The 12913-nt window shown below is 38.8% G+C and overlaps 1 protein-coding gene across 1 annotated transcript in view; it reads left to right on the top strand.

Moving 5' to 3' along the window:
* The first annotated feature begins 5004 nt into the window (after window positions 1–5004).
* Window positions 5005–12913, top strand: part of psmd1 (proteasome 26S subunit, non-ATPase 1) — a 149936-nt gene continuing 142027 nt past the window's right edge. Inside the window, exons 1-4 of the mRNA XM_068042365.1 lie at window positions 5005–5141; window positions 10297–10340; window positions 10911–10984; window positions 11525–11694. Of these exons, the coding sequence (XP_067898466.1) occupies window positions 5126–5141; window positions 10297–10340; window positions 10911–10984; window positions 11525–11694 (304 nt within the window). The 5' untranslated portion in view covers window positions 5005–5125. The remainder of the gene's footprint in view (window positions 5142–10296; window positions 10341–10910; window positions 10985–11524; window positions 11695–12913) is intronic.

Below are 12913 nucleotides of genomic sequence, written 5' to 3'. Positions count from 1 at the left end.
TTGGCCTCATAGCAGCAGTACAGCAGTAGAAGCTTTCTTTAGGTTCCAGGATTTCCCAAAACACAGGAGGAAACAGGAACCACACTTGATGCAAGAATTCTTCAGAGACAGGAAACAATAATAGGAATCTGCTACCTTTCAAATACAGGATTTTTTTCAAGAGATGCAGGTTTCCTTAACAGAGAGGTATTTTCCTGGGTCATCCACTTTGATCTCCAGGCAGGTCAGAAACCCAAATTTCAAATGCCTGCTCTTTGTCCAACTCACTGCTTTTTTAAAGGGTCCAAAGTAAAAGTAAACATTCCTGAGCCGATCACAAGACCAGACACAGTGTCTCCCCTTTATTCATTCAAAAGTGTTTCTCCGAGGTCAAAAACCCCTGGCTGGCTTCCTTGAAACTGCTTGCTTTCCTAATCTTGTATACAAAGTCAGCATTCAAAAGTTTTAGCTATTTGCAGGTGTCCATGTCCACTGAAAATCCTGCTTCAGTTTTTTAAAAACACACAGAATTCTAAGATTTTAGTACAAAAAATTAAACCATTATAACACACTGAATTACAGAAAATATTTGTTTTGACCATTCTTTTGTTAAAACAATGAGCCAACAGTGGAGTATTGGAAGTTTGAATATACAAGTTTATAAAATGTAAAAATATAATCTGTTTACATTCCAAAACATTTAATGTTGCCTACTTGTTACCATCCTAGGCTAACATGCTTGACTTATGCCAAGTAATAGTGGAACTCCAAATATGCAAGTCCCATCTCATCTCTGTGCTTTGGTAAATATAGGTTGGATGGTTTACACCACTGAGTTCAAAACTATCCAGCTCAGGCAAAATGGTTTCTGTATTTTAAATATGGAAAAGTCAACTTAGGGGTGGACAATGTTCAATTACTCAAAGTAAAAATTATTAACTATTGTAGATACTGGTTTTGTGGGGATCAACCCAGCTGGTTTTATGTTGATGCCAAGATATTGACAGTTAATTGATCACTCGAAAATAAGGGAAACTATGAATGAACTATGAGAACATAAAAATGAAGCCACAACTTTTCTCTCAATAGGTGGATTTATGGTGATTTGTGGGGGGCGAGGGGTTTGTGTTGAAAAAAATCTACATAAATGCAAATTTTGTGCTATCAATCCATCTACATTCCAGGTAGCATTCACATTTTCTATTTAATTTCTACATACCATGGTGCTGTTATTTTCTTTAAAACTTTCAGCTATTTTATAAATATAGATACATTTTTAGTTTAGTGTTAGTTTATGTATACTGATTTACTTCAAATATTTCCATATGACTTGTGGGAAGGCTTACATTGGAAACAAATGAGGAGGAACAGAGATGCTTCTTCCAAACCCCATCCCAACCTAACCATGCAAGCTGGAGTTAAAAGCCTCAGAGGCATTTGTATCTGGTACTTATATGAAATGAAATCTTTTATTGAAATAGAAATGCCAATAAATATGTATCAAAAGTATCACCAATCTAATAAGATTGTTTGGCAAAGTTGAAATCGTCACCATCATCCACCAGCTGTCTATTTTTCAAGTGGTCTTAATGGAATTAGATTATGCTGTTCAACATGTCCCATGATATGGACAATAGATTGAATTAAGACCACTTGTCACAGATGTACTTTACAGGTAAAGTTTGAATATAATGAGTCTAGAGTGAAAGGTAATTCTGAAATGATGTTTCATGTGGAGAATGAAAGACCAAGTAGCAGCCTTTCAGTGCTCTACTGTAAGCTGGAGAAAGTTTCATTCCTCAGTCAATTGGGAGCCTATGACTGCACTCATTATATGTTTTCATGGAATGGAGATGACTCCACTCTGCTTGAGATTGCAAGTTAAATAGAAATTTACAGATACAAGAAAGATTAACTCCTTTTATGACATGTTGATGAGTTTCATTAGGTCTCATTACACTGTTGTAAGATAACTTGCATTAAGGGGAAAAGATTATTTCAGGAGATGAACAGGCCATAAGAACGTTGGTAGCAAAGTTGTAAAGTGGCCAGTCTGGTAAACGTGAGGAAGAGTAACAGAAGACTTGATTTAAAATGTTGCCCTTTCTCTGTGGTAACTATTCAATTATCTGGCTTACAGTCAGTGCTCCCGTCATCAGTTTATAGAACAGGCACTTGTAATGTGATTAAAACCTATCTCTTTGATCACGCTTTTGGTCATCTGACCTCAACTCCTTATGTGACTCGGCGTCGTATCTTGTTTTATAATGCTTGTGTAAATCACCTTAGAACTTTTAATTAGGTTAAAGGCGCTAGATAAATATAAGTTGTTGATGGGAGTATTGCCAAATTTTCCTCTCTAGTATGAGGACCTTCACCTATAAGAGGGTGTTTCAAGTAGGAATTATGTAAAGCTATGTCGGATGTGATTTAATATGTTGTGGATACAAACCCACAACCATGAAGCTGTGAAGTGAACATTGTAACTAAAGCATCAAAGTCAGATATAAGTAAATACAAGTTTTAACTTTTAGTAAGGAGACAGCTTTAGTTTGTGCATATCTCCATCTGGTGGTACAATTAGACTAATGCCTGCTATTGCCCATATATTGAGCTCCTGAGCATTTGCTTTAAAAACTTTCAGCTATTTTATAAATATAGATACATTTTTATATTATTTGAATACAGAACAAAGACAGAACAGTAACATAAATGTAATTGTTTTAAACTGTGGTTTTTGAAAATCCTGTATTTTCCCCTCAATGATGCTGATGATGGAGAAAGATGCATTTCAGGACTGAAAACCTTATACTGTAAAGATAGACACACGAAATACTAAATAAATAAGTTAAAGTTGTTTGGATTGAAACACAGGTGAGACATGACTTTTTTAATGTGTATATTCTTGGGACGGAGGGGTAAACAAATAGATCGACGAGGGTTAGAAATAGAATTTTAAACATAGAGAATTATTTTTTCCCCCCAAATAAACAAGAATGGGTTTTATCAAAACAAGGATGAATTACTGTATCCTTGCCTTTATTTTCAACACCTGAATTTTAAATGAAACCTCCACAAAAATAGTCAGATTTACATAAAATCATTCACAGGAACTATCTGCCAAATTTGCTGATAACTGCATTGCAAATCTATGTATACTGAATTTACTAGTTCTAATAAATTATCTCCGGTCAGAACACACACACTCGTGTTTAACAGTCCTGATAACCTACTTGCATTTCATTACTAGTCAAATAAATAAAACTTTTTCTTCAAGCCTTTCAGTTCTGATCTGGGATTAACACCTGAAACATTAAAATATTTGTCTGTTCAGATATTAATGTATGTGTTGTGTGGCTCCAGCATTTTGCTTTCATTTCAGATTAATAGCATTTGCTTTTTTTTGTTGTGTACTTATAAGCCGCATTCCCAGGTTCTAGCCCATTCAGTAAGCTTCTTGTTTCTCAAATTGTAAGTTTAGAAGAGTTTCTAAAATCGATGAGCTCTTCAATGTCAAGCTTCCAGGCATTTGTGTTAATGGGGCACTACATTCAGTGAGAAATTGAAAGGTAGCATAATTGGTTTAATAACACTTTACCATTGCAGTGCTGTTAGCTTAGTCAAAATTAATATGCACCTTTCCAAGCTATTATACAAAACTTATTTGAAGAGTTTACACTTGCAGTGTCAGTATACACTTTCTTTCAAAGCACTGATTTTTAATTTCAGATAACCTTTTGAGTTCTGATGAAAGGTCACAGACCTGAAACATTAACTCCGTTTCTCTCTCCACAGATGCTGACAGATCTGCTGAGTATTTCCAACATTTCCTGATTTTATTTCAGATTTCCAGCATTTTGCTATTATTTTAGAGATACCCACTACGTAGGGGAACTAATTTATTTAGCTAACAGACGATTGTCTATAAATAAATCTCTATCAAATATATTACAGTTGCAGGAAGGTGATCTTTAATCTAATCCAATTGATGGGAGACTGACCACCTAATTTTATTTTCCATTACGTGTAATTGCTTTTTTTTTTTACAAAGTTTGTGTAACTACTTGCTTTAACATTCTTGCGAATCAAGGCGATTCAAGTTACCAGCTACGGAGGGACTTTAATTTTTTTTTTAAAGTTGGTTAGTTCTTACTAATTTTCTAAACAACAGGTGCTGGTAATGATTGTTTATAGCTCCTCCAGGTTCATTTGTTTGTTTACTTATCCCATTACCAGCCCCTTTAACCTGCAGCGTCATCCCTTTTGTGATTTAGTGACTTCTGCTCTTCAACTCATTACAACCTTCCCTTTCGTTCTTTCTTCTGTCTCTACCACCAACATTCCCCGCCGACAACCTTTCTCTGCTTAAAACTGTAACGGCCTTGGTCTCTTGTCAAGCCGGCAAAAGTTAATTAACCTGAAACATTAACTGCTTTTTTCTCCAAATACTGCCTAACTTGTAACTTTTTTCCAGCATTTTCTGCGTTTATTGCATTTATATAGTACCTTTCACGACTTTCTAAAGCACTTCATTAATAATGGAGTATTGTTTGAAATGTAGTAATTTTTATAATGTAGAAAAGGCGCGATAGCCAATTTATGTACAGCAAACTCCCACAAACAGCAATGTTATACCGACCCGATAGTCTGATGTAGTCTCTCAACATAGCTACTTAGCTATCAACTGCATTTGTGTCTTTCTTCGCCTTTACTTACAGCAGAATTCTTTTACACTTTCTTCTGTAAACTTCCACAGAAACTCTTGTTTACAACCTAAATCACTAACTCAAGTTACAGCTCCTGAGCAGCATAACGCCCACTCAACGGCTGGCCTTCAAATGAGCTGCCTAATATATTGCCAGTCATTTAAAAACAAGTGAGAGAGGTGAAGCATTTTTTAAAAAAGTAGTATTTATTAAAAAGAGGCTATATATATTTTAATACTCGCAGTTACTTTTGAAGTAATTGGGATTGGAAGGGCAGGCGCGCATCGGTCTAGGCGATGGGCGGGGCGATGCGAGGTCCCCGAATGCGCGGAGGGTTTCTGTGTGAAAAGTCCTGAGTCAGTGAGGTTGGCGGTGGTTGTCGGAGCCGAAACTGAATAATATCTATCTCGGAGAGTGAGCGCATCATCCGCGGCTCCAGCATGATTACCTCGGCCGGTGAGTTAGGCCGCTCATCTCTGTTCCCGGCCGGAGGGCGAATGAAGCTTCTCGCCGGCTGTGCCCCCCTCCCCGGCCCAGTTGGAGGTGTAGTTTCTGGCTTTAACTGCTTGTGTTGGAGGGGGTCGTTCTCCTGGCACTGTGCAGCTGAGTCACTGAGTGAATGAGGCCTGAAAGCGGACACTGAAACCCTGCCGACGCCGCTTTCAGCAACACGCAGCCTAAAGGCTTGAGTTGTAGTTTTATTGTTTTGCTGTAATATTGAAGAGCCCATGCACTTAAGAGCGTGGTTATCGCCAGGAAATAAAGCTCTGTTTGAGTGGAGTACCAACACCGTGTGTGCTCAATGTTCATAAATCCACAGCAGTGTCAGGGAGATACATATGTTGATACTGGGTCCAGGACCATAATGTGGTCTTGGATTTATGTTGTGCAGTCAGTAAATCCAAGGATGTATTAAGTGAGGCAGCTGTTATGAAGTCTCCATAAATCTAGAGAGAACTGCAATGTAGTGAGGACAGACCTGCACCGTCATCTCAGTCTTGCTTAATCCATGGAAATGTCCAAAGTGAGATGATTATTTCTAAATTAAAGTCAATAAGGGTGAGATGCAATCAGGATGGACTAATGGGTTCAATTGAGCGCGAGTGTGCAACAACTTGCATTTATTTTGCACCTTTAAGATGGCAAATGCCCAAGGATAGGGGAATGAGCAGTGTGCCATAGTTGAACTGGTCAGGAAGAGTGATTGAAAGATTGGACAAAAGGAAGGGTTTTGAAGAAGAATTGTAAAGGTTGTGAGCAGGGGAGGTTGAGGGGCTTCGAGAGGGAGTTCCAGAGAATAAGACCGTGTCTGAGTGCAATGGCAGGATGAAAGCACACAGGCAAAAGCACAAATGATGAGAGTTGGGTGAACTGAAGGGTGTGGGATGGTATATAAGGCTGCAGGGATTTGAAGACTAGGACAAGATTTTAAATTTATTCCATCGACAGATTGAGAACCAATGTAGGATGGTAAAGACTGGAATAATGAGTGAGTGAGGCATAGTGGGTGACAGAATATGGGCTATTCAAGTTTTGGGCCAGTTAGTGTTTTTGGAGGTGGTGGTGGGTGGAGTCTAGCCAGCAGAATATTGGTAATATTGAGTTCCCGTGGGGGTGGGTGGCAAAAGAACAACATTGACAAGGGTTTCAGCACCAAAGGAGCTGATCTAGGAGTAGAGGAAGGGAACTTTGCAGAGGTGAAAATATGGGGTCTTATTGATGGCTAGAAAATGGGGTTTGATCCTCAAATCTAGGATGAGCAGGACACCAAGGTTTCACACCTTTTGGTTCCAATTTGGCAATTAAGGCGATGTACTCAATAGCAAGAAAGTGAAGTTTATAGCAGTGGTCAAATATATGGCTATGTCTTTCCAATTTTGAATTGCAAAAACGGCCTCATCCTTGATTTCATATTGGGCAGGCAATCTGACAAAGATAGTCATGAATTCAAGAGAATTGCATACTTATGTAAGTTGATCGCAAGCCTGCTGCCCGCAGATACTTAATATGGAGGAGAGGGGGCAAAGGATTGATTCATGAGGCTCTCCTTGGGTAACATTGTGGGAAGAGTATTGCTGGTTATGTCAACTTTGTGTGGACGAGTAGTAGTGGAACCATTCAAGGGCAGTTCCTTGGAGATGGACAGTGGAGAAGAGAAAATGGGGGAGGATGTAATGATCAATTATTAAGTCGAGAGTGGTCGAGGAGGAGACAAGGATGCATCCTTGTCGCAGAAGATGCTTATTGTGATGGTATTGTTAAAAGGATGGAAGCCAAACTCGAAGGGTTCAGTTAAGGAGTTTTGGAAGAAATGGACATCGTATGGGAGGTAATGACACATTTGGGACCTTGGGAAAGGGGGTGCGGTGGAAATGGGGTGTTGTTTGGAAAGGATAATTGGGATTGAGGGTATTTTTGAGCAGAAAATGGGATACGGGAGAGGGGTGTTGTCTGAGGAAGGGACTATTAACATTGTAAGCTAGAATGAGGCTGTGATAGTTGACAGATCATTTTAACAATTCTTTACATTATTGTACAGTTAGATTGTAACTATAAGCAAGAAAGAGCCACAAACTTTATTGTTGTATTATTGCAGCATAGGTTGCTTTTTTTGTTTTTCAGTATAGTAACAGCCTCTGTCTTTGTGGGGAGAATCAGTTCCAGGAACTGCAGGACTCAATACCCATCCCCAAACAACTATGTACATTTTTATAAAATCAGAAATGCTGCAGCCACTCAGGTCAGGCAGCATCTGTGGAGAGAAACAGTTAACATTTCAAGTAGAGGACCTTTTGTCAGAACATGTGCATTTTTTTAAACATAATAAATGTCCCAAGATATTAAGAGGTGGAATGACCACCAGCCAGTAACAGTGGTGAATTTGGAGGTGACTGAAGGAATGTTCAAAGAGGTAAGTTTCAAGAAGGCTTTTGAAGTTGAGGGAAGAGGTAGCAAAGCAGAAGGATCTGGAGAAAATTTTTTTTCGAGCATTGATTTTAGAAATGTGATTTTTTTCATTCGCGGGATTTGAGCATTATTGGCTATGCCAGCATTTGTTGTCCTTCCCTAATTGCCCTCGAAGGTGGTGGTGAGCTGCCTTTTTGAACCTCTGCAGTAGCTATGGTATAGGTACAGCCACAGTACTGTTAGGCAGTTCGAGGATTTTTACCCACTGACCGTGAAGGAGCACTGATATAGTTCCAAGTTATCCAAGAAGATTGCAGCAAATAATGTTGGAAATGTAGATCTGGGAGCTGAGAGAATATATTATTTAAATAAATTGTTAGTAATAGATTGGGTTAGAAAGATTTTTATAGGAACAGAAGTAGGCTATTCAGCCCCTTGAGTCTATTCTACTACTCCATTGGATCATAGCTGATCTATACTTCAATTCCATTAATCTACCGTTGATCCATATCCCGTCATACCATTACCTACTGAAAATCTATCGATCTCAGTTTTCAAGATTCCAGTTGACCCAGCATCCACAGCCTTTTGGTGGAAAGATTTCCAGTGACATTTATGTAGAAAAGGTGCTTCCTGATTTCATTCCTGAATGGCCTAGCTCTAATTATTGTAACCCCTTGTTCTGGATTGCCCCGCTAGAGGAAATTGTTTCCCTACGTCCACCCTATCAAATCCCTGTTATTTTAAACACCTCAATTAGATCACTTCTCAACCTTGTAAGCTCAAGGGGATACAAACCATGTTTATACAAGCATCTCTCATAATGTAACTCTATTGAAGCCACAGTATCATTCTAGATGAATCTGCACTGTACCCCCTCCAAGGCCCATATATCCTTTCTGAGGTGGGGTGCTCAAAACTGAGAACAGTACTCCAGATGGGGTCTGACCGAGGCTATGTACAACTGAAGCATAACTTCCTCCTCTTTGTATTCCAACCCCCTTGTGAGAAAGGCTGAAATTCTATTTGGATTACTTTTTCTATCTGTGCACTAGCTTTTAATGATTTTGTGTGTCAGGACACCCAAAACCCTTTGCTTTTCCACAGTTCCTAGTTTTTGCCTACAAGGAAAATATTCTGATTTGTCTGTCTTGGATCCAAAGTGAATGACTTCTCATTTCCCACATTGAACTCTCATCTGCTACAGTTTTGTTCACTGAATTAATCAGTTTATGACCCTTTGTAAGCCCCCGCTCCCATATTTCTGCCGACCAGGGCACACTCCCTTTAGCCCTACTCTTAGTTTCCTGTCTCTTATGCAAAATCTTATTAAATGCCTTCTGGAAGTCCATATAGATAAAATCCATAGACAGTGCCCTATCCATTGTGTTAATGACTGCCTCAAAAAATTCATCTTGATAAGTCTGACATGAACTTCCCTCACAAATAAATCCATGCTGACTCTCTTTGATCAGCTCATATTTGTCCAAGTGCTCAGTCACTCTGCCTGTGATGATAGATTCCAGAAACTTTCTCACAACTGAGCAGAAGGAACTTATCAAAATCTTTCCAAAAAACTGCATAAGCCCAAAAGCTTGGTACACATGCAGCTTTCCTGCTTTTCAGGAGATCACTGGGAAATAGTGTATTGGCTAACTTGCTAGTTTAAAAAAAAATATTTTTCCCTACTCTTTTTTTGGGAAAATGGCTTGATCCACCAGCAACACCTACCGCCCTCCCACCCCCCCAGCTAAAGCAGAAAATCTGAGATGTTAAGCTACAAGGAAAGATTAAACAAACTATAGTTGTATTCAGTGGCATTTAGAAGATTAAGGGGTTATTTGATTGAAGTATTGAAGATATTAAGGGGAACTGATAGGTTAAATTGGGAGAAACTGTTTCTGCTTGTTGGAGAGTCTAGGCCTAGTGGGCATAGTCAAAAAATTAGAGCCAGATCTTTCAGAAGTGAAATTAGGAAACATTTCTTCACTCAAAGGATGGTAGAAGTTTGGAACTCTTTTCTGCAAACAGCAGTTGATGCTAGATCAGTTGTTAATTTTAAATCTGCGATTGATGGATTTTTGTTAGCCAATCTGTTGAGTGGAAGTAAATGGAGTTAGGTTGCAGATCAGCCATGATCTCATTGAATGGTGGAACAGGTAGGTGCTAAATCGCCCACTCCTGTTCCTATGTAAGAAATTCTGGGTTCAGTTTTAAGTATTGTGCATGTCAAAAGCAGTCTTTCTAACGGTGGTTTGAATGGCTCTACTCTGTCTGCTATGATAGTATCTGTGGAACAAATCTAACCCTTGCCTCAAAAAATTGGTAAAGAACCGATGTTGTCGGTGCACCATTTCCACTGTTCTGGAACTTGTGTGTTTCACTGAGAATCTTATGGATTTTTTTTTTCAAGCATGTATTCTTGAAACTAGCATTAACTTTTATCTCTTTGGTCTTGTTTTGTCAGATTTTATGCTGTATAATGATTGCTTTTTTGAAAACTGACTCTTTTACTGGAAGAAGTTGAGAATGTAAAAATTACTGCTTGGAAAAATATTTGTGTCTCCTGAAAGGAAGTGTTTTGGTTACTGAGCCTGTCAGTAGCATTATTGGCCCGGGCAGTTTCTTTTTTGTTTCACATGATCTACTAGATGTGATTAATGTATTCTGTGCTAAATCTTTCCCTTTTAATTGAACTTTATAGCTGGAATAATTTCTCTTCTGGATGAAAAAGAGCCACAGCTCAAGGTAAGTGCTGCTTCAGAGAAACAATTAGGCAGGATTGGGGTATGCTGTTTGATCTGCGAATACTGTTAAACACTTTGACTGCAGTACCATTTATTTTAAAAGTGTGTAATCTGCTCTTGATCATTTCACAGTGTAAAATTAACGTAAATATTAGTGAAATATCCATATTTTGTAAACCAAAATTAAGCTGCTGGAACCAGAGTGCTGTCGAGATAATTGCTAAGACTTCTGAATATTAAATTTAGGGTATCATTTGGAAATTGAGGGTAGCATTTGGATTGTAATATAATTCAGATACTATTAAGACTTTGTGTTTACAAGCTTGAGTCTCTTCACTACTTGTGATAGTTGAAGAGCTTCTTTGGTTATAGAGTTAATAGCTGAGTGGTTCTATATCAGCACATTGCTTCACCTCAGGACATAAGTGTTAGTGAAAAGTCTGCAGCTTGCTTTGCACTCCGAACTGAAGCAGACAACATACATTGCACATTGAAACTTAATTTAACTTGGTTAGCCATCAAAGTTGTACTCTATACCTCTGAATGAACGTTTAATTTTTTTTTGTCCTAGGAGTTTGCTCTGCACAAGCTGAACTCTGTAGTCAATGACTTCTGGGCTGAAATTTCCGAATCTGTGGTTAAAATGTAAGGAACCTATGCTGTCTTATAAGAAGTGTTGCTGTGTACTGTAAAATGAACAATTCCAAATTCATTAGCTAATTTGTGTATTAAATGAGCAGCTTGCATTTCAGCACTCTGTCCGTGAATGTTCGTACTTCACCTCTGCTTTTTGAAAATCACTTGTTTTAGAATGGTATAGTGTATTGGTGTGCTGCGACTAAGAAGGGTAATCTGCCTACTGAACACCCATCAGCTGTCAAATTGAATTGTGTGAGGACATGAAAAAGAGAATAGTTGCTTTAATATTGATCTTTATTCATTGATACTGTGGGTCTAAGCTGCCACAAGCAACACCTTAAGTTTTCTCTCTCATCATGTCGCTACTTTATGCATGAATACAGACTAAAATGTCATGGTCATTTGTGCAAATTAGCAAGTAGGCTGGCTGCACTATTCACAAGTAAATGCAGGAGAACAACGCCGTTAACTTCTGCCAAGACCTAAACGACAATATATAACCAATGAGTATAAAGGTTCTAATATTGGTATTCTGCTCTTTTTAAGTGAGGAACTTTATGAAGATGAGACCTTCCGGAGTCGGGAGTTTGCTGCCTTAGTGGCATCTAAAGTTTTTTACCACCTGGGAGCCTTTGAGGAATCGCTGAACTATGCACTTGGAGCTGGGGACCTCTTCAATGTTAATGATGAATCTGAGTATGTGGAGACCATTATAGGTTAGTATTCTTTAATTTCAATCTCACGCCTTTCTTGTGAATTATTTCATAAGGTTTATTTAAAGAGAGTAATACTTTACATTTGGTATTTAAAATTGGAACTTTCTTGTGGATCTTTGAGGTATTTTGACATGCTTTTGAGGTTTTTTTGACACTTTGGAGGACTTCAGCTCTGGAAAGAGTATAACCAAATTATTGTGTTTTATTTTATCTTCCCGCATCTGCTATCCTGGTTGTTGTAATTATACAAGTTTTCTGGGTTAATTAACGAAAACGCACTAAATTTTAGAGTTGTGAGGCTGAAATTCACTTCCAGGGAATAGTATGTTAAAATTTCTAATGAATCTTCTACTACCCTCCCCTGGTAATACACTTGGATTCGATTAAGCTAGTGTGATGTTTGATATTTCCCACACCAACCACGTAAAGCTCTTCTAAGTGATATTGCCACGTAATACCAAATTAGGAAAGTTTTCACTGAGTCCAGGCCTGCTCAAACTCAATTCACAACAGAAATTTGCACTTCTATTGCACCTTTACCATAGAAAAATGTCCACAGGTGCGTCACAAAGGCTTAAAGAAAATGGTGCCGAGTCAAAGAAGGGCGGCGCAGTGGTTAGCACCGCAGCCTCACAGCTCCAGCGACCCGGGTTCAATTCTGGGTACTGCCTGTGTGGAGTTTGCAAGTTCTCCCTGTGTCTGCGTGGGTTTTCTCCGGGTGCTCCGGTTTCCTCCCACAAGCCAAAAGACTTGCAGGTTGGTAGGTAAATTGGCCATTATAAATTGCCCCTAGTATAGGTAGGTGGTAGGGAAATATAGAGACAGGTGGGGATGTGGTAGGTATATGGGATTAGTGTAGGATTAGTATATATGGGTGGTTGATGGTCGGCACAGACTCGGTGGGCCGAAGGGCCTGTTTCAGTGCTGTATCTCTAAACTAAACTAAAGAAGGAGACGTTGGCTGGGGTGACTGAGGGTTCTAAGGAGATAATTCAGGAGGTGCTGAAATGCAACTGTCAAACACAAGACAAATAAAAGTTGGTATGCAAAAGAAGTTGGAGTTTGGGAAGGGTTTGCAAGGCTGGAGGAGGTTAGAGAGATAATGTGTGGGATAAGGCCATGCAGAAAATTATTTTGTACTCTGATGGACAAAGGAAATTGAATCCAGAGATCAAAAATGGTATGCTTATCCATCCAGTTACTGAGCTTTAATTTTTCT

Source organism: Heterodontus francisci, chromosome 11 (genome assembly GCF_036365525.1).
Source record: "Heterodontus francisci isolate sHetFra1 chromosome 11, sHetFra1.hap1, whole genome shotgun sequence".
Taxonomy (NCBI): Eukaryota; Metazoa; Chordata; class Chondrichthyes; order Heterodontiformes; family Heterodontidae; genus Heterodontus; species Heterodontus francisci.
This window is presented reverse-complemented; position numbering and strand designations above follow the sequence as displayed.